The sequence below is a fragment of the Euprymna scolopes genome, chromosome 38 (assembly GCF_053919585.1).
Source record: "Euprymna scolopes isolate OS-2025 chromosome 38, ASM5391958v1, whole genome shotgun sequence".
Lineage (NCBI taxonomy): Eukaryota > Metazoa > Mollusca > Cephalopoda > Sepiida > Sepiolidae > Euprymna > Euprymna scolopes.
This window is the reverse complement of record NC_136519.1, coordinates 5232689-5252411: the sequence shown is the minus strand read 5'-3', so window position 1 is coordinate 5252411 and position 19723 is coordinate 5232689. Positions and strand designations below refer to the sequence as shown.

The 19723-nt window shown below is 35.1% G+C and overlaps 1 protein-coding gene across 18 annotated transcripts in view; it reads right to left on the bottom strand.

Annotated features, from left to right (window-relative positions):
- The window catches only part of LOC145263054 (sodium/hydrogen exchanger 9-like), a 328320-nt gene that overhangs the window by 153566 nt on the left and 155031 nt on the right, over positions 1–19723 (bottom strand). For all 18 annotated transcript variants that reach the window (XR_013864465.1, XR_013864464.1, XR_013864468.1 and 15 more), the window contains exon 3: positions 8762–8839. Coding sequence is in view for 13 of the 18 variants with exons in the window: in XM_080119887.1 (XP_079976013.1) it covers positions 8762–8839 (78 nt within the window). In the remaining 5 variants the exon portion in view is untranslated. The remainder of the gene's footprint in view (positions 1–8761; positions 8840–19723) is intronic.

Below are 19723 nucleotides of genomic sequence, written 5' to 3'. Positions count from 1 at the left end.
TGTAGAGTGACTGGAGCTGGCCTTGAATTCGTTTCTGATTTGATTTAGGTCAAAAAGGATTTTGGGTGTCCTGAACTAACAAGACATCAGTATCGGACCGATTAGTTTAGTATAGGTTAGTTAGGCTTTATTGTTTGATTTTTTAGCTTAGCTAGAGTATGTATGTGTTCATCGTCCCAGTCCCTCTTTTAGTTTGCCCATGTATGGAGTATTGTTGTCACATTTGGGCTGGTGCATCTGCTACTAGTCTCTCGCTCCTAGATAAGGTTCAAAAGAGAGTCGTCAATCTGATAGGCCCTGAACTGGCATCTAATCTTCAGCCTCTGTCGCATCGACGAAACATTGCATCCCTCTGCCTATTCTACAAGTATTTTAATGGTGAATGCTCTGACGAACTGCAGACACTTGTGCCCACACGACGTAGACTCCCTCGACAAACCCGACAGGCAGCTAAATCCCACCCCCACACAGTAGAGATCCCTAGATGTAAAAGATCTTTCTACTCCAGTAGTTTCTTCCCCAGAACCACTAAACTCTGGAATTCCATTCCAGGTTCCTGCTTCCCTAACTGTACTGACATGCAGAAGTTCAAGTGTAACGTGAACCGACATCTTGCTGCCCAAATCCCAACATAGTGCCCCAGTAGTTGCTGCCCCTGATGGTAGTCCCCTACACCAAAGTGGCAATGTGCCTTGTTTGGGGTGAAAATGTAATAAAAAAAAAAATCTTATAACAAAACAAACATAACCAAAATCATTTTTTTCATGGAACCATGGAGGACTTAATTGTCACATGACAATTAGGTAAATAACAATACTTATTGTTGAAATTGACAAAAAATGTAATTTTTTTTAATTAAATAACTTTTCAGCTGTCGGATTTCACTACAATAATGACCTGTACAATGAAAATCCCATATATATTTTTTTGGTATTTCTACAGAATTTTACCAGGATCCTCGGGATTTTCTGACAATTATGGCTTGAACTTGACTGGCAGTCACCGGATTAAGCCAAGCAAAGTAACAGGCGCTGATGAATTTTGAAACAAACAAACCAGAAAATAAATAGAAATACAATATATATTAAAAAAAAAAAAAAACTACTGTAAATTTACTGAATATTATATATATATATATATATATATATATATATCCTCAAAAATGAAAACTATTAAGAAACGAAACAAGATTAAACCCAGAAATCCAACTCCCATCGTAGACCCACACCACCAGGTTTCCTCCTTTAACATCAGGGGTCTACGTTCCAACTTTCCAGAAGTTGAAATCCAATTAAAGGAAACTAAACCTGACTTATTGTTCCTGTGCAAAACTGGTATTGGACCGACTGTTTGTGATTAAAGGATACACAAACTTGACATCAAAATCTGACCCTCAAAATCATCATAGGCATGGAATATGTGCCTACATTAGAGATGGTTTTCCATGTGGTAGGGATATCTCCAGAGAAGATCCTAATTTGCCTTATATGTGCTTTAGAGCAGCACTTGCTCACAGTTCTGCATTCATATATGCCCTCTATCGTCCCCATAACAGCGGTGTTACTATCATTGAGATTATCTCTGAGAAAATTGACCACATTCTGTCTACCAATCCCTCAGCTAACATTCACATCTGTGGAGACTTCAATGTTCACAATGTTGAATGGCTAATTCACTCAAACAAGACGGATTAAGGAGAGGTACTGTCATGGTTTTCTCGATTGCTTATGACGAACCCACCCGTATACCCAACTCCGACAGACAATATGTAACTCTCCTTCATCCTTTTCTTACAACTTGCCCAGAATTTTGCTCCATTCTGTCTCCATTGGGATCTCCCGATCACTCAGCTGTCTCGCTTAAGATAAAATCAAAATGTAACAAGTTCTCAAATATACCTCTCTATCGTACTGCATATCGACACTATGGTTGATTGGGATAACTTCTGAACTTTTATATCAGATATACCTCTACAATCCATATTTAAAAAGAACATATCCTCTATAGTACTTGACCTGACTGAATGGTTAATTGTCAGTATAGACCGCTTCATATCCTCCAGCAAAAACCTAACACCAGCCAGGGTTCACCCCAGAATGTGCCGCTGCAATTGCTCACAGAAATAACTATTTCCATTGTTTCCAAATTAATAGATGTTGTGAAATCAAAGCCACCTTCAGGACTGACAACAACCATTATAAAAAAAAAAATTAATAAAGAATGCAAGAGATTCTTAAGTTTAAAGTAGCTGAGCAGCGGCTTGGTTCCCACCAGTTTTGGCAAATAACAAACAGAGCCCTGAACAGATTAAATAAAGGATTCTGTTCAAAATTCCATGGAGATTCATCAGAAAGATTCTTAAGTTCGACACTGGCCGAAGTGTTGTGAGGACAGTAGTCTGAAGAACTCAAATAATATTAATAACTGACAATGTTATTCAGGGCAACATCTTATTCGTGCCTTTATAATAGAAAATAAATATGAGTTTCTAGATGTGATGCCTTATAACAGCGAGAGCAAAATTGCTTTTGCCATTGACCAATAAACAAGTAAGCTAACCCCAGGACTCCTTTTCAGATCATATATCCGAATGTATATCCCCCCAACCCGATCCATTATGCCAGCTGTTGACATGTCAGAATCTAATAGCCACTTTTACCTACTCATACGCACCAAGTTGCAAGAGTTATTTATATCTTACCAGAATTTTAAATGCAACCTCACGGTCAACGTTGGTTATAAATATTCAACGACATATAGTACATAATTATGACAGCAAACGGTCATGGCTTTTTGAGAAACATCATAACATGTTTTAATATCAAATTTCTATGTTTGTATCAGAATTATTAAGCAAACATGACACTTTAGCATTTTGTTTAGAGTCAAGAGAATTCTTACATTGAGAACATTCAGGGTGGAATGATAAAATTGTTGCCTTAGAAAAGACAACATGATTCCATTTCTGTTTGATGAGATCCAGTTTTCATTTTTTGTTTCAGAGTCTTCCATCATGTATGTCATGAAAATGACACAATGTTCACCAAGCGAGATCGGAGATGCGCCGTTGTACAACTCATGCTCTCTACCAATCCAAGTTATGGCAAAAAGACCATTGCCAACACCTTCAAAATGCATCGTTGGATTGCCACAAATAATACGGACGTGTCCAGGGTAATGAAAACAAAGTTTCTGGCCACGATTATAGTCTTTTGTATAGTTTCAAGTGAGGGCCACATCATGCCACCTCACATCTTCAAAGTCAACACCAAAGTGTACCTGGATGTGCTGAAGAGTGTGGTGATCCCCTGGTACAATCAGGTGACAACTAGCAGACCCTGAACCCGTTGGACTACTTTGTTTGGTAATACGTTCAGAACATCACCAACATGACCTCTTCACCAAAGCCGGCCTGATTGCTGCCATTCATCAAGTTCCCGCCGGCACTTGTCGAAAAGGTATGCTCCCAGTTTCAGACCCGTATAGAAGTGGTGATTGAGGTTGAAGGTGGCTACATTAAATAGATGTCAGCTCTACTACATAATTAAGTTACCTGAATTGATTTTTTCAAAAGTTTTTAAATAAAGCTGTAATGTTGTAGTGTACAAATTTATCATTCCATCCAATTGAGCAATTTATGAAATCTTGTTCAGTTACATATAAGATTTTATATGTAGACTAGCCTCGGTGTTTGGAGGTGTGTGTCGAGGAAAAAAAAAAAAAAGTGATAGTAGGCAGGTAGGCTTGAACTCACGACGGTAAGGTAGAAAAAGAAAGTGAAAGAACATCTGACATCTTACCACTACTCCATGACATGACCGGAAGTCCAAAGCGTTCAAATTAAACGTAGTTAATCAAAAACAAAACATAACTTGCAGAAATAGCGTTGCTTTTAAACCTTCCATGAAAGCAAATGAGACACAAGGTTGTTTTTAATGTGTGTGTAGAGGGGGGGGGGACCAGCTACCCCAAAACGGGAGCACTCTGGCAGTATCCAGATAAATAGTAATGGTCTCAGTATGAAGAGTTTCCCTACATTGACCAAGGACCAATTACAGAACAGATACTAGCCGGCCTGTAAGCCAGGCGTTTGCGTTCGAATAGTTTCGCTTTATTTATACGAAAAAGCCAAACAAACGCTGGAGACGACGGCACGGTGTGAATTTTGTTTAACTTGATCAAAAAAAAAAAAAAAAAAGGAAAGAAAAGATGTCCGTTTGTGAATGCGAGATATTACGATTTTGGAAGCATGCGAAAACTTCTTGTGGAATCTAACCGACGCGAGGAGCCTGATGCAAAAAACCTTTTGTGGACATACACACAAACGCTCACACCTATTTTGCCTTTTATATAATAGACTAGTGGGGGGGGGGGAGTACCCGGCGTTGCCCGAGTGTTTTGAGGTGTGTGTGGTCGGACGGGGGGTGGGGGTGTTAATGAAAACCTAAGAATAAGCGAAGTAAAAAAAAACGAAAAAGAAAACAGAAAAACGAACGTTAAAACTTCTGAAAAATAAAAACCAAAAAAAAAAGAATAAGTGAAGTAAAAAAGAAAACAGAAAAACAAACGTTAAAACTAAAGTGGGGGGGGGGATACCTGGCGTTGCCCGAGTGTTTGGAGGCGTGTGTGGTTATTAATGAAAACCTAAGAATAAGCGGAAGTAAAAAAAGAAAACATAAAAACGAACGTTAAAACTTAAGCGGGGGGTACCCGGGAGAGGGGGGGGGTAATCAAAACATCGAAAAAAAAAAAACAAAAAAAAAAACTAAAAAAAAAAAACTAATGTAAGGCAAACAAACGATATTAAATGTAAAAATCGAAAAAACAAAAAAGAAAACAGAAAAAAGAACGTTAAAACTACCCCCCTCCAAAAAAAACGTGAAAAATGGCTTAAATAAGCCTGTTTCGATATTAAAATTTAAAAAATCGGTGAGTACCCGGGTGTTTCTGGGTGTGTGTGGTCGGTCGGGGGTGTTAATGAAAACCTAAGAATAAGCGAAGTAAAAAAAAAACAAACAGAAAAATGAACGTTACGTGAAAAATGGCTTAAATAACACTGGTTCAATATTTAAATTTAAAAAATCGAAAAACTGAGCTAACACGACGTATATGAAATTTAGGCAGTTCTTCAACTATTTAAACTAAATCAGGTCATGATATCATCTGACGCATGCGTAGAACTGATTTCATCATGAGAGGACGGTTTTTGTTGACCACCCCTCCCCCGTACAAAATTGTTGATTTCAGGGTGAAAAAAATTAATGTTTTTGGTCAATTATTCAATATTTTTCGGGCAAAGGATGGAGCTTCAAGTGTGTGCATTTTTGTTCTGTCTGTCAAAAGTTTTTAGTTGACACACAAACATACATACATACACATTTTCGCTTTTATATATATAGAAGACTAGCCTGGGTGTCTGGCATTGCCCGGTTGTTTTGAGGGGTGTGTTGAGCAAAAAAAAAGTAGTAGTAGGCAGGCAGGCAGGCTCGAACCTGTACCATAAAGGAGGAAAAGAATGTAAAAAAAGAAAAAACAAATGTGACGTCTTTGCCGTTGCATCCATCGCCAAACCGAAAGTGGCGAAGGCTAGTCAATCGAAAAGATGGGATGACTTTTGAAAATATGATCGAAAAAAGCGATGCCTCCTTGTACAAAAGTACCCAGTTATGGGTGAAGGAATTAATGTTTTTAGCCAATTTTTCGATAATTGTCGTCTGAAGGGTCGAGCTTCAAAACAATACTGATCTTGTGAAAATCCGTCGCCTTTGTTGAAAGTTTTAGGCAGACATACAAACATACATTTAAACAGATAGGTAAGATTTATATACGTAGATGTCATAAAAATATTATCTATATCCAGATAATTCCTTTTGGGACTTTATTCTTTGAACACACTTGACCCACTTAAACCATCACTGAAAATTGCCAATAAAGTTCACACGTTTTTTGGTGTTTTTTTTTTTTTTTTTTTAATTACAAATGAGGACAAAACTAATTAAAAAAACTTTGTCACAGTTCTTGACCTGAAAATAACAAACTAATTCGATATTTTGAAAACAAGACATATGTGACCATAAAATGCTTCCATGAGAGATTAAAGCCTAATTAAAAATTCTCATCACGAGATAATTGAGGATCAATTTTTATCTTGCTAAATATTCAACAAAAGTAACATCGCTGGATTTTCAACGCTTTTTATAAGTTCATTGGTTTATATGATTTTCTGACTTCTCAAAATGAAATTCATAGCAAATAAATCAAATGACACTAATTTAGATTCTTAATCTCCTACCCCACCTCTAAAATACAACTTTCAAATTATATCAAATATTTCTAGTTCACATATTTACAGAAAAAAAAAAAATCAACTTTTATTTTCAACATTTTCTAGAATAAAAATCATATACTGGATTTTGATTACAATTCAAAGAAGGATTCTAGACATAAGATTTAATAGCATTATAATTTGATTTTAATCTTCATAAAGGGTAATAACCGATACAAAACTGTTCATTTGATTGATTGTATTATTTGGATTCTTCGAACTACACTTCTCATCTTGAATGTGAACATTCTCCTCTTGAATGCCTACTAGACACCACCCTCAGGTGTCTTCGGTCTCTCTGTATAGGCGTTTGTGAGGGTAAAGATCCTGACATGAGGATATTCTAACAGGGAGGGGCAAAAATCAGAAGCTCACTATATTAATGCTGGAGTCCCTCAGGGGTCCATCTTGGGCCCAACTCTTTTCCTGATCTACATTAATGATCTCCCAAATCACATCCTTACATCATTTGTAGACATTTATGCTGATGACACTACCATTTATGGTAGCACATTTAAGACAGTAAACAACCAAGTTCTCTCCGATTCTCTCTCCTCTGATCTTGAGCACGTAGTACAATGGGGAAAGAAGTGGTTAGTTATTTTTAATGCATCTAAAACCAAGCTTCTCTCTTTACATCATCAACACTCTGATCCACATCTGGCATCAATTGAAATGAATGGCTCTCGTCTTCAGGAGGCCTCAAGTTTTTGATTCTGGGCTTGACCGTTACTCCTGATTTTAAATGGAACACGTACATCAAATCTGTTGCCAAGGCCGCTGGAAAAATGGTGGGATCTTTTTATCAATCCAGTAGATATCTCACTGCTGATGCAATTCTCTATCTATATAAGAGCCAGGTACATGTTGCCACATATGGGCAGGAGCTGCTAGAAAAGACTTGTCCTGCCTTGATAGAGTTCAAAATAGAGTTTGTAGCCTCGTAGGAGATGTCTTTTTCTCTTCCCTGCAACCTCTATCTCACAGAAGAGATGTTGCGAGTTTGTCTCTGATGTATCATTATTTTCATGGAAAGTGTTCGACTGAGCTTCAGTCTATGGTCTCCCCTCACCAAACTTTCACAAGAAACACTCGTTTAGCTGAAAACACTATCAATAATTACCCCCACTCTTTATCTGTGCCTAAACCTAAACGTAGATTCCATGAACAAAGCTTCTTTCTTAGAACTGCACGCCTGTGGAATATTCTTCCATTTTCCTGCTTTCCGGCTGACTACAATATGGTTGTCTTCAAGTCTAACGTAAACAAGTTCTTGATGAGCCGTTCCATATAAGGTAACAAATTTACCGAATTGATTACTATATTGTCCAATTTCTACTGTACACGCTTTAACCCTTATCCTCGAGTGGCCTCTTGGCCTTGATAATGTGGTAATGCCTGTGTAAAAAAACAAAACAAAAAAAAACCCTGACCAAATATTAAAAAAAGATATGAGTGTGTATACAAGTGTAACGTGAACCGACATCTTGCTGCCCAACTCCCTACATAGTACCCCTGTAGCTTAGGTCCTTGAGAGTAGCCCCCCCCCCCTACATCAAAGTGGTAATGTGCCTTGTTTGGGATGAAAATTTAAAAAAAAAAAAAAAAAAAGGAACACAGGAGACTTAAAAGCCCCACCATTCACTGTTACTCAAAAGAAGGTACTGCTGTTTTGCTACTACTATTCAAAGTTTGAAAAGTGGAGCAAAACATCAAATCAGATATCAGGATAGTTGCAGTGCCATGTTACTCGAGAGAAGAGAGAAAAACCGATTTGAATTTAGTTGGGATTCTAGTACCAAGGAAGCAAGATGTCAAGCTAAATTCCTGGTTGAGCAAAACATTCAGGGTTTTCTAAATTTCAAATAAATGGCAAACTTCAAGAACATTTTCCTTTTCACCTTTTTAATTTAAGGATATTTATTTAAGAATATCAAACCATATCTGAAATACTATCCTTTTTTTTTGTCACTACTGAACAATTATATATATATATATATATATATATATATATATATAAGTTTTATACTCCGACTTTGCATCCCACTTAAAATAATATTCTATTAATATATATGTTTTTATACACTCATACTTACACATACATGCATTCTACATAAATTTAATTATACACCTTTTGAATGCATATAACAGAATAACTGACTTTTCAATAACAAGTCATATTCCTACTACCTAAATACTACATTCGCCTCTGTTCTTATGTAGATTATTTTATGGATTATCATTTCACTATTTTCACTCCTTATTACGTCTGTGTTAGGGTGACATAAAGTTGACTTCGAATGCATTTTTTTAAAAAATTTTCTACTCAGATCAGCATCTCACATGCGTTTGTAGATCACCTGGGTTTTTAACAATTGAAACGATCCAATTTACTCTTTGCACCTGTATAGAGCAGTTAAATGAAAAGAAACTCACCCTTTTCATACTGTATCCAGCATTGAATATAATAACAGGCAATAGAACATTGAAGAAAAGTTCTGGATCGAAAGTCACCTGCAAAAAAAAAACAAGGATGAAAAAAATTGTTTTTAAAAAATTTAAAAACAATAGTTAAAAAAAAAAAGGATGAAAAAAATTGTTTTAAAAAAATTTAAAAACAATAGTTAAAAAAAAAGGATGAAAAAAATTGTTTTTAAAAAATTTAAAAACAATAGTTAAAAAAAAGGATGAAAAAAATTGTTTTAAAAAAATTTAAAAACAATAGTTAAAAAAAAGGATGAAAAAAATTGTTTTAAAAAAATTTAAAAACAATAGTTAAAAAAAAAAGATGAAAAAAATTGTTTTTAAAAAATTTAAAAACAATAGTTTAAAAAAAAAAGGATGAAAAAATTGTTTTAAAAAAATTTAAAAACAATAGTTAAAAAATAAATAAATAAAAACATTTAAAAATGCTGCACATATAATTCACAAAGCATCAATAAAAAAATACAAGTTGGATGTATAATAATATGATATAATAATAGATAATTGGAAAGTTGCAAGTCAGCAAATTTTGTGGAAATTGGAGTTCTTATACACTTGTCCCCCATGAAGGCAAAGTTAGACACAAGGTTGATTTTTTTTTTGTGGCAGCTATTCAACCCTCCCAAAAGGAGCATTCTATATGGGACAAAAATAAAAATTACCTCAGTCCAGAAGGATAGCCAGGTGCAGGGATACAATATAAGGGACTCACCAGAAACACCTTGTGCTTAGCCTTGTTTCCTCATGAGGACAATGAATGCCGTCTCCCCCATTCTTATTTCCTATTTGTTTCTCTCACAAACTGAGCAAATTGGAGGTGATTGTATGCCACTTCTGTTTGCTTGACTAGCTTGGACCACTCAGAGTTTGAGGGTACAGGTTTGACAGTTTGGTTTCTGGTAGTTCTTAAAACGGTTGTTCCATCATCAATTGTATAATATCGGGATAGTTGCAGTGCCATGTAGTGCATCGGAAGAGACCCTGAAGTTATCTCTGGTGGGTTTCCTTGAGGTCACAACTTTCTAGACAAAACTCTGCTAATTGTGTATGCATATTTGGCATCAAAACTGACTCACTTTGCCCAACACTCCACACCCAACGTGAAATGATATGTAATGATATCCCAAACAAAAATGAAATAAAATGACATCCCAAACAAAAATTATGATCAAACCAGACAACCACATAAACAAAATCCTTCTTTGAGGCTCATATTCACAATTATCCATGAGCGTAGAAGAAACCTAGATGACGTAGAAACTTTACTTTTCGCAAACACCCAGGATATTTTAGCATTAACTGAAACTAACCTACACTCCTCAATTCCTTCTAACTGCTTTAACATTACAGGATACTTTCCTTTCTGCCATAAGTATTCTAACAAATATCAAATATATGCACCAACTTAGAGTCTATACTCATATGGCTCTTCCCTTGACTTGACTATTGCAAAATCTTGAATCAGATGATCAGGTTTTCACGTGCTTATCGTGCCTTTCAACATTTCATTAGTCATATTTTTGCTACCGTTTTCCGTCGAATCAAGATCGTACCCTGATTGATCAGGTCTTTAACAGTATAGATGCAGCAGTCTCCTTAGATACTCACGCCCAAATACATGTGTTTGGTGACTTTAATGTAAAACCAAAGTAATTATCGTGGCTCCTCACACAGATGCAGCTGAACGCTGTACTCATAGTTTCTGACACGCCTCCAAAGTCGTGAAAATCAGCCAGCTTCACTTCTAAACCTATTTCTAAATTCCAACCCCAAGGGTAGGAGCTATTGCTTAAAATGATAAGGTACTACAAAATGGCTGATTGAGAAGCTATCAGAGAATACGCCAGACATACCCCATGGAGCAATATCTTTTCTATTCCTACTTAACAGTGTGCCAATGAGACAACCAAATGGTGCAAAATTTGCACTAAAGCACAGGTTCCCACATGAAAGTATTACAGCTATCCATCATAGTTCACTTCAAATTGTACAGTTTCCATTGCACAAAGGCAGCATGAATTCTGCAGGTTCGTACGTCATAAGTAGGCTATGACAACTGCGTATTCTTTTCATTGTTTTGACTCTTGAGTATATATCCGACACAATCAACCGAGAACCACATCATTCTATATAAAAGCATATAAGATATAAACGGATACACACTCGAGAGTCAAAACAATGAAAATAATGTTGTCATCGCTCATAAGTCAAATACAAATAGGCAAAAATATATAGATGATAGAAATCATAGTAAGAGTGAAATAACCACAGTCAAAAGAAGGTATACTGAAATAAGAAAACATGTAGAGTCGCAGAAGATAGGAATTTGTGACTTTTGAAAAATTTATAATAGTGTAGTAAATAGAGGAAAATCAGTAATTCCTCCACTATTCAACAAATAAGATGTTGCATACATAGCATACAAGAACACTGAACTGCTTGGCCTCCAACTCCAGCTTAGATCCAACAAACAACTCCCTCTCAAATTTTGCTATGAGGACTGAAACCGCACTTGAGGATCTGAAATCACCCCTTCTCATGTTGATGATAGCAAACGAAATTTAGACACCTTTAAAGATTCATGTAGAGTACGATTTATGGATGCATCTCCAAAAATAGGGGTATAATTTGGACCAAATAGAGAGGATTTACAAAACTGAAAATTCGATTGGTCCCAAAATGCATAAGTTCTGGTCGACTATGGGAATTTCCATCTTTTACAGAAATCCAAAATCTATATGAAAAATTTTCGATTTATTTCTGAGATAAAATTCATATCTACTCAATTTTTTTTTTTCTTTGAGGGGAGTGGTAAATAACGGCCATGAATACTTTTTAGGCATCCAATGGCTACACTCCAGATTAAGCTCTCCTTTGGTGAGGAGGCAGGAAAATACCTACTCTCAATAAAGCTATATTTAAATACCACTATAATACTTAGTTTTGTTCATGGATAGACACCCACTGTATGATACCATGTGCCAGTTTAAAAAAAAATTGCAATTTGTGCATCTGAATTTAGAATTCATGTCTTATAGTAAAGAGATACATAAGATTTGACTGCATAATCAGAAAGAGCACACAATTTTACATAAGAGTGCCAAGTTTCATGAGAATAGCTTGAAAAATAAATAAATGGCGGCGAAATTACCGAATTTCTTGAAATGTTGAGGTCCGTAATTTAGTCCACTTTTTCTTAAAAAAAAAAAAAAAAAAAAAAAAAAAATGTCCACAGAAAAGCATAAATTTTGGCACTTAAAATTCTCATAACTTTTGAACTACTGATGGTATTTGCATAATTCAAACGGTTTTAAGCATCTTTTACATAGCTCTTTTCATGCAAGTTGATGAACAGCAATTATCTAAAAAGAAAACAACTTGTAATACTATTTAGACAGGATCCAAAGAACAATTTCCAATCTAATAGGTCCCACACTGTCAACTAAGCTCTGTTCCAATGCAACATTGTACTCTAATGGAATATGTTCTTATGAACGCATCACACTAGTACCCCATTGACATATGTATCCCAATAAACCCTTTTAGCAACAAAATTCCAACCTTCTTGGTGCCAAAAAAAAACAAAAACCTTCTGACAGGTTCTTCCCTCGGACTGCTAGACTTTGGAATTCCCTCCCTATTACCTGCTTCTCTGACTGTACTGACATACAGAAGCTTAAGTGTAATTTAAACAGACATGTTGCTTATCTCCTCTACGTCCGAGTAGTAGTATGCCTTGTTTCTGGTAAGCATGACCTAAAAAAAAAAAATTCTCTAAGGACAGAACAGATGCTACACTATGGTAAGAGTTTGCTTATAAATATCACTTTATGAATCCACATAAAAGGTTATAAAGATATATTCTATGTATCGATTTTCAGCATTTAATTCAACAGTACACAGAGATAGTAAGTTATGAAATTAAATTTATGGCAATTAAGCTACACAGAATGTTTTACGTTTCATCCCTGTAGGAAATCGTCAGGCTAAAATGCATGAGATTCAGGTTACTGAGTGTTATATACACACACACACACACGTTTAGCTAACCAATCAAACAATTACTGTTATTCCTGTCCACAGGTTTGGCTAACTTTTACTTCCTCCTTCGTATAATCTGTTTTGTGAAGGTGTCAAATTGACCTTGTTTTTATTCATCGATGCTTACACCACTTATTATTTTAGGCATGAAATTATTTAAATTTTTTATTTAATCATTATTTTATGTGTTGCTTTATTTATTTTTCTTTGTTATTCTAAGTAAAGTTTATTCCATGCATACAGTTGTTTGCTATTTCGCTTTTACAGTTTAATAGGTTTTGAGGGCCTTTAAAGTTTTGAATTTCAAATTTCTTATCTAGACATTATCTAGGTTGTCTAAATTTCTGGTCTGTCATTTTCATTTTCCACTAGACTACTGGCAAGCATCCGCTTCCTTTGAGTTCCCAGTAATAGGTCGCTAGTGATGTTTTTAATAATATATAATAATAATAAAAAAAACCTTCAGAGTTGGTTGTCCAATATTTTTTATGCTACTTCTGATGGGGGTGGGGTGAAAGGATTAGAGATTTTGTCAAACAATTTACACAGCTAAGTTTCATAATAAATTTATAATTATTTTGTAATAGAAAATTGTTTTTGTTACTTTGAAGAACATGGAGTTTTGCAAAGGGAACAAAAAAGACAATAACATCAATGTTTCTGGATTGTTTAGATAAGGATTAATCAATCGCATTTATTTACTCGGATTACTGTTCCCATTTTGAGAATTATTTTCACGTTTCAATCGATGTAACCTCCAACCTTCTAACCTTTTCAGGTATATTTTGTCAAAATCTGTTGAACTCTAGAATTTGCACAGAATTTCTAATGAAACCCTTTATTTAATCTATGAGGGTAGTATGCTCTCGTTTTGTTAGCTATGATTGGGTAAAAGTCCTAAGTAATTTGCAGTTGTATTTTGAGTGTTGCCCACATTGATGATTGAACCTTCGGCCTCCAGAAGAGTGTAACTTTTACAACTGAATTTATCAGTTTTTTATCCATTATGCCCCAGAGTTTGACAAAAAAGAATTTGAACTTGAATTTCTTAAAACTTTCAATTCAAGCCTTAAATTATTCTAGACATAAGTTTGATTATTTTAATCTTCATAAAAGAAGCATAAAAATTGTTCTGGGAATGTTTACCAGCCAAAAGACGGCTATTCTTTTAATTTTATATAAATACTAGCAGGGAGACCCAACATTGCTCGGGATTAAATGATGATCAATGAACGTTTCATCCTCTTCCAGTTTTATTGTCATTAAAACCGATGAAATAGCCCATTTTTCAATCAACTTGATTGATTGCCTCCTCTAGTCAGGGGACCCATCAAAGTGCATTGGGCGAAAGCTTCACATGTCTCTTTGCAGTGATGTAGTCCAAAACATATTGTAGTCTACATTGCACTGTAGAGAATCTACTGTTGATTTTATAAAATTACTTTTATATATAATGACTAGAATTAAAGTTTAACATGCAAAAGTCAAGTATCATGGTTCAATTATGTTTTAAACAAAAACATTCATTTCGAACACATGCCTGTCATATCAAAGAATCTACTGTTGATTTTATGTGCTGGGCCTTTCTGCTTGTGTGGTAATGAAACTTCTCAAATGCACTTGTGATGTTAGGCTGTATAAGGTGTTGACTTTGGTCAAAATTGCCTGTTCCTTCTTTCATCAGATTTTTTTTATTATAAATTATCGATACTTATCGAAGACATTTTACTACAAAACCTATCTAAGAACACTGCCAAGCATATAAAGTACATTTCTGTGAAATTTCATAAAAATCGGCCCAGCCATTGTGGAGTTTATAAAGAACGAATTCACACACAAAGTTCCATTTTTATAATCGTAGAGACAGAGATGTAACTTTTTAACGATTTTACTGTATTCGTTTCCCACAAATCTTTGTTACTAGTGATGGGACGATTCCAATAGAATTATCAATTTTGTTGAAAATATTCAATTCCGATACAATTACCAATTCCAATTGTTTTAAAATATATTTTTTTTTTTTTACATGGGCATCACCACATTATCAAGGCCAAGAGGCCACTCAAGGATAAGGGTTAAAGAGTGTACAGTAGAAATTGGACAATATAGTAATCATTAGTAATGAAAATTTGGTAAATTTGATAACTTATATGGAACGGCTCATCAAGAACTTATTTACGTTAGACTTAAAGACAACCATATTGTAGTCAGCCGGAAAGCAGGAAAACGGAAGACAATTCCACAGGCGTGCAGTTCTAAGAAAGAAGCTTTGTTCATGGAATCTACGTTTAGGTTTAGGCACAGATAAAGAGTGGGGGGAATTATTGATAGTGTTTACAGCTAGACGAGTGTTTCTTGTGAAAGTTTGGCGAGGGGGGACCATAGATTGAAGCTCAGTCGAACACTTTCCATGAAAATAACGATACATCAGAGACAAACACGCAACATCTCTTCTGTGAGATAGAGGTTGCAAGGAAGAGAAAAGGACATCTCCTACAAGGCTACAAAGTCTATTTTGAACTCTATCAAGGCAGAACAAGTCCTTTCTAGCAGCTCCTGCCCAGATGTGGCAACAGTATTCCATCTTTGGACGTACTTGGCTCTTATATAGATAGAGAATAGCATCAGCAGTGAGATATCTACCGGATCGATAGAAAGATCCCACCATTTTTCCAGCGGCCTTGGCAACAGATTTGATGTGCGTGTTCCATTTAAGATCAGGAGTAATGGTCAAGCCAAGAAGCTTGTCAAAACTTGAGGCCTCCTGAAGATGAGAGCCATTCATTTCAATTGATGCCAGATGTGGATCAGAATGTTGATGATGTAAAGAGAGAAGCTTGGTTTTAGATGCATTAAAAGTAACCAGCCACTCCTTACCACATTGTACTACGTGCTCAAGATCAGAGGAGAGAGAATTGGAGAGAACTTGGTCGTTTACAATATTTAAATTCTTTTGAGGGAGGTTCGGCTTACTATATATATATATATATATAAATATATATATATGCATATATTTTTCGAAAACGTAAAAATACACTCGTGTGTAGGGAAAGCTATTTTACTGGTAGTTCAAAATACACAAATAATTATCTTATCATGAGTATCAGTAATGGAAAATTAAGTTTTAAACAAATACAAAAAAGGCAATTGAAAGAATCGTTTTTGGCATCAGAAAATTGGTACTAAAATTCCGATACCCCAAAAAGTTCCGATTTTTCTGATTCTGCTTAATTGTCCCAATACTAATTCTTACATTTGTATGTAAATCTATTTCTTTCAATAAATAAATCTATTTCTTTTAATAAATAAATCTATCTATCTCTTTTAATAAATAAACTCAAGGACAAAGAAGGGGGGGGCGTCTTCAAAATTAATCCAATAAAAAAAAAAAGAAAAAAACTGATTTTTATATATATATATATATATATATATATATATATATATATATATATATATATATATCTACAGATATATTAGATCTCAGAAGGAAATAGCAGGTGTTTACTCCTGTGAGGTTGAATATTAATATTAGTTGTATTGATTTCCATAATAACAAAAGAACTGATTCTAATTTCTTTTTTCTCATCATACAAAGTAGCGAATAATAATACAGAAAAATGATGCTAAGCAGATGTACAGCCATAAATATAATGGATGTGAAAATTTCCGATATATTTTAGCATTGTCATCTTCATTTCCATCTTATAATAATTCCTATTGTGATTTTGCACTAGGTCAACAACACTAAATGTGGATGACACATTCATACCCTGGCTCAACCAGGAAGAGGTTCAAACATTACTGGACCATGTGAACTCTATTCGTCCATCTATACAATTCAAGAACAGAAATTATTCATAGATGTGTTGATAACTCACACTGGTCAAGGGTTTATGTCATCTGTATGAAAGCCCACTTTCATTGAATAGTACCCTCTTCGCCAAAATCTTTGAGACCTTTATTAATCAAGCACTAGTCCACCACCTTGCAAAAGCTAATAATCTTTTTGGCAAATCAGTATGGATTTAGGCAATGTTGTATACTAAATATAATTAGATCCTTTTTAGACAATAGGATCAACTAAGTTGTCATGGATGGATGTACATTCAAACAGAATAACATTAATGTGGGAGTGCCTCGGGGGTCGATCCTTGGACCACTATTATTCCTGATATCCAGTAATGACCTTCCTGATAATATTGTGTTCGAGATGGATATATTTGCTGATGATACAATGCGCTATAACACATACGAAGGAAGAACGGATGTATACAAATCTAAGACAATGGTAAAATCATTAGAAAATGACATCCAGACTGTAGTGGAAGGTGTTCGTAAATGACTGGTAACATTTAATGCTAGTAAGACTAAGCTGGTCTCCTTTAAAAATTACAAGAAACCTTTCCAACCACCGATATTCATGATAAATAACACTTTACCTGAAAATTCTTCCTTTAAACTCCTTGGTCTAAGATCACGGGCAATATAAGCTGGAACAAATACATTGAGGACATTGTGAAGGCTGTTGCAAAGAAGGCAGGTTCCCTCTATCATGCTAGAAGATTACTTACACCTGAGAGTATCCTGTACCTCTACAAGGCCACCATTCGCCCATGCATAGTGTATTAGTGCCACATCTGGACTGGTGTATCTACCACTAGTCTTTCCATCTTGGATTGGATCCCAAAAAATATTCAATCTAATAGGTTCCACTTTGTCAACTAAGCTCCAACCCCTGTCCCATCGATGTTGCATCTCTGTACCTGTTTTACAGGTATTTTAATGGAATATGCTCTGATAAATTCGTTGCACTTGTGCCCTCTCAACATACATATCCCTGACAAACCTGCTTAGCAACAAAATCATACTCCTTCACTATTGCGATCCCTAAATACCAGAAAGCTTTATACTCTAATAGTTTCTTCTCTCAAACAGCTAGACTTTGGAATTCCCTTCCTGCTACCCGATTCGCTAGCTGTACTTATATGCTGAAGTTTGAATGTAATGTAAACCAACATCTTGTTAATCTTTCCTAGGCATGATTCCAAATAGTGGCCCCTTACGTCCAAGTGGTGATATGCCTTGTTAGGGGTGAATGTGCGTAAAAATTTCAACTCTGTCACCATCATATAATGTAAAGAAAAGAATTACCTACAACACGTAGTAACAGCAATACATACCAAGAAGAAAGGGACAGTTTAAGAGAAACCCTCCACCAAAACAATTATCCAGAAAGCATGATATCAACTCCAAGAAACCTGGAACAGACGCTAAAGGACACAACCCAAAAACTCACCATAGTTTGTATACCATACACGAAGGACTTGTTGGAAAAAATTCAAAGAATATATGATTCATATGACATCAAGAATGATTTGACTCTCCGAATACACCTCGTGCGAGTCAAATCTCCTAACAAAAAAAAAATCATAACTAAGAACTGCATGTATAAAACGTCATCCATTAAAAGGTTAGAAGAACATCAAAAAGCTGTAATATGTAGAGATTGAAAAATCGGGTGTGGCTAACAATATATGGAGGGAAAAGGGAAACTATCTACCTTCATGGGACAAAGTAAAAATTATAGTGAGGAGAAGAACATTGGAGAGTATGACAATTCAAATAAGTAGACTAGTATAGAATTTAACATGATATGAAACCATTAATTATAATATATATATAGTAATAAGTAGTAATTTATATATATATATATACATATATATATATAAATATAATTACTACTTACTTATTACTATATATATATATATATATATATATATATATATATATATATATATATATATAAATATAATTACTACTTACTTATTACTATATATATATATATATATATATATATATATATATATATATTCACAAGATTTCCAGCAATCAAATATCTGGAAATGTCTACTCAACCATTGAATCTTTTTTTCTCTGATAAGTTTATACAAGTAGTCATCAATGAGCAAAAGTCTGAAGCGAAAAGTGTCAATGCTCGCGTGCCCCAAATATCAATCTTGGGCCCAACTGTTCCTCATCTTCATTAATGATCTCCAAAATAACATTCTAAGTTCATTTGTCGACATATACAAACGACACTACAATTTATGGCAACACTACAAAGGCCAACAATAGTCAAGATCTCTCTGAATCCCTTTACTCTGACCATGAGCATGTGGTGCAGTGGGGCAAAAGATGGTTAATTTTAACGCAGAACCAAACTTTTATCTTTTCCCCACAAACACTGGCCTCAATTAATATGAATTTCTCTTGTGATAAAGAAGCCCCCTACTTTGACAAGCTTCGTTGTCTAACTTTCACTCTTGACCTCAAATGGAAGGCTGTTGCTAAGATCACCATTAATATGGTTGCATCATTCTACCACTCCAGAAGGTATCTCATTCCTGACGCAATTCTTTACCTGTATAAAAACTAAATACATCCTAGAATAAAGAACGTTTGCCATATCTTCTCAGAGTACTCTATCCTGCCCTGACAGTTCAAAAACGACTTTGAAACCTAGTAGGTGGTGCCCTTTTCTCCAGCCTGCAACCTCTTTTTCACAGAAGAAACATTGCGAGCCTGTCTTTGCTCTATCATTATTCCCATGGCAAGTGCTTGCCCGAGTTTCAATCTATCCCCCCCACCCACCGTCACCCATTCATAAAAAAACACTCACCTAGCTACAACTACTATCAACAATTTCCCACTTCTCTTAATCTGTGCCTAAATCTAAATGCAAATTTCATGATCAAAGCTTCTTTCTTATAACTGCTCGGCCTGTGAAACTGTTTCATTGGCCTGCTTTCCAGCTGACTACAACACAAGTACAATATGGTGATCTTCAAGTCAAATGCAAACAAGTTCTTGTGG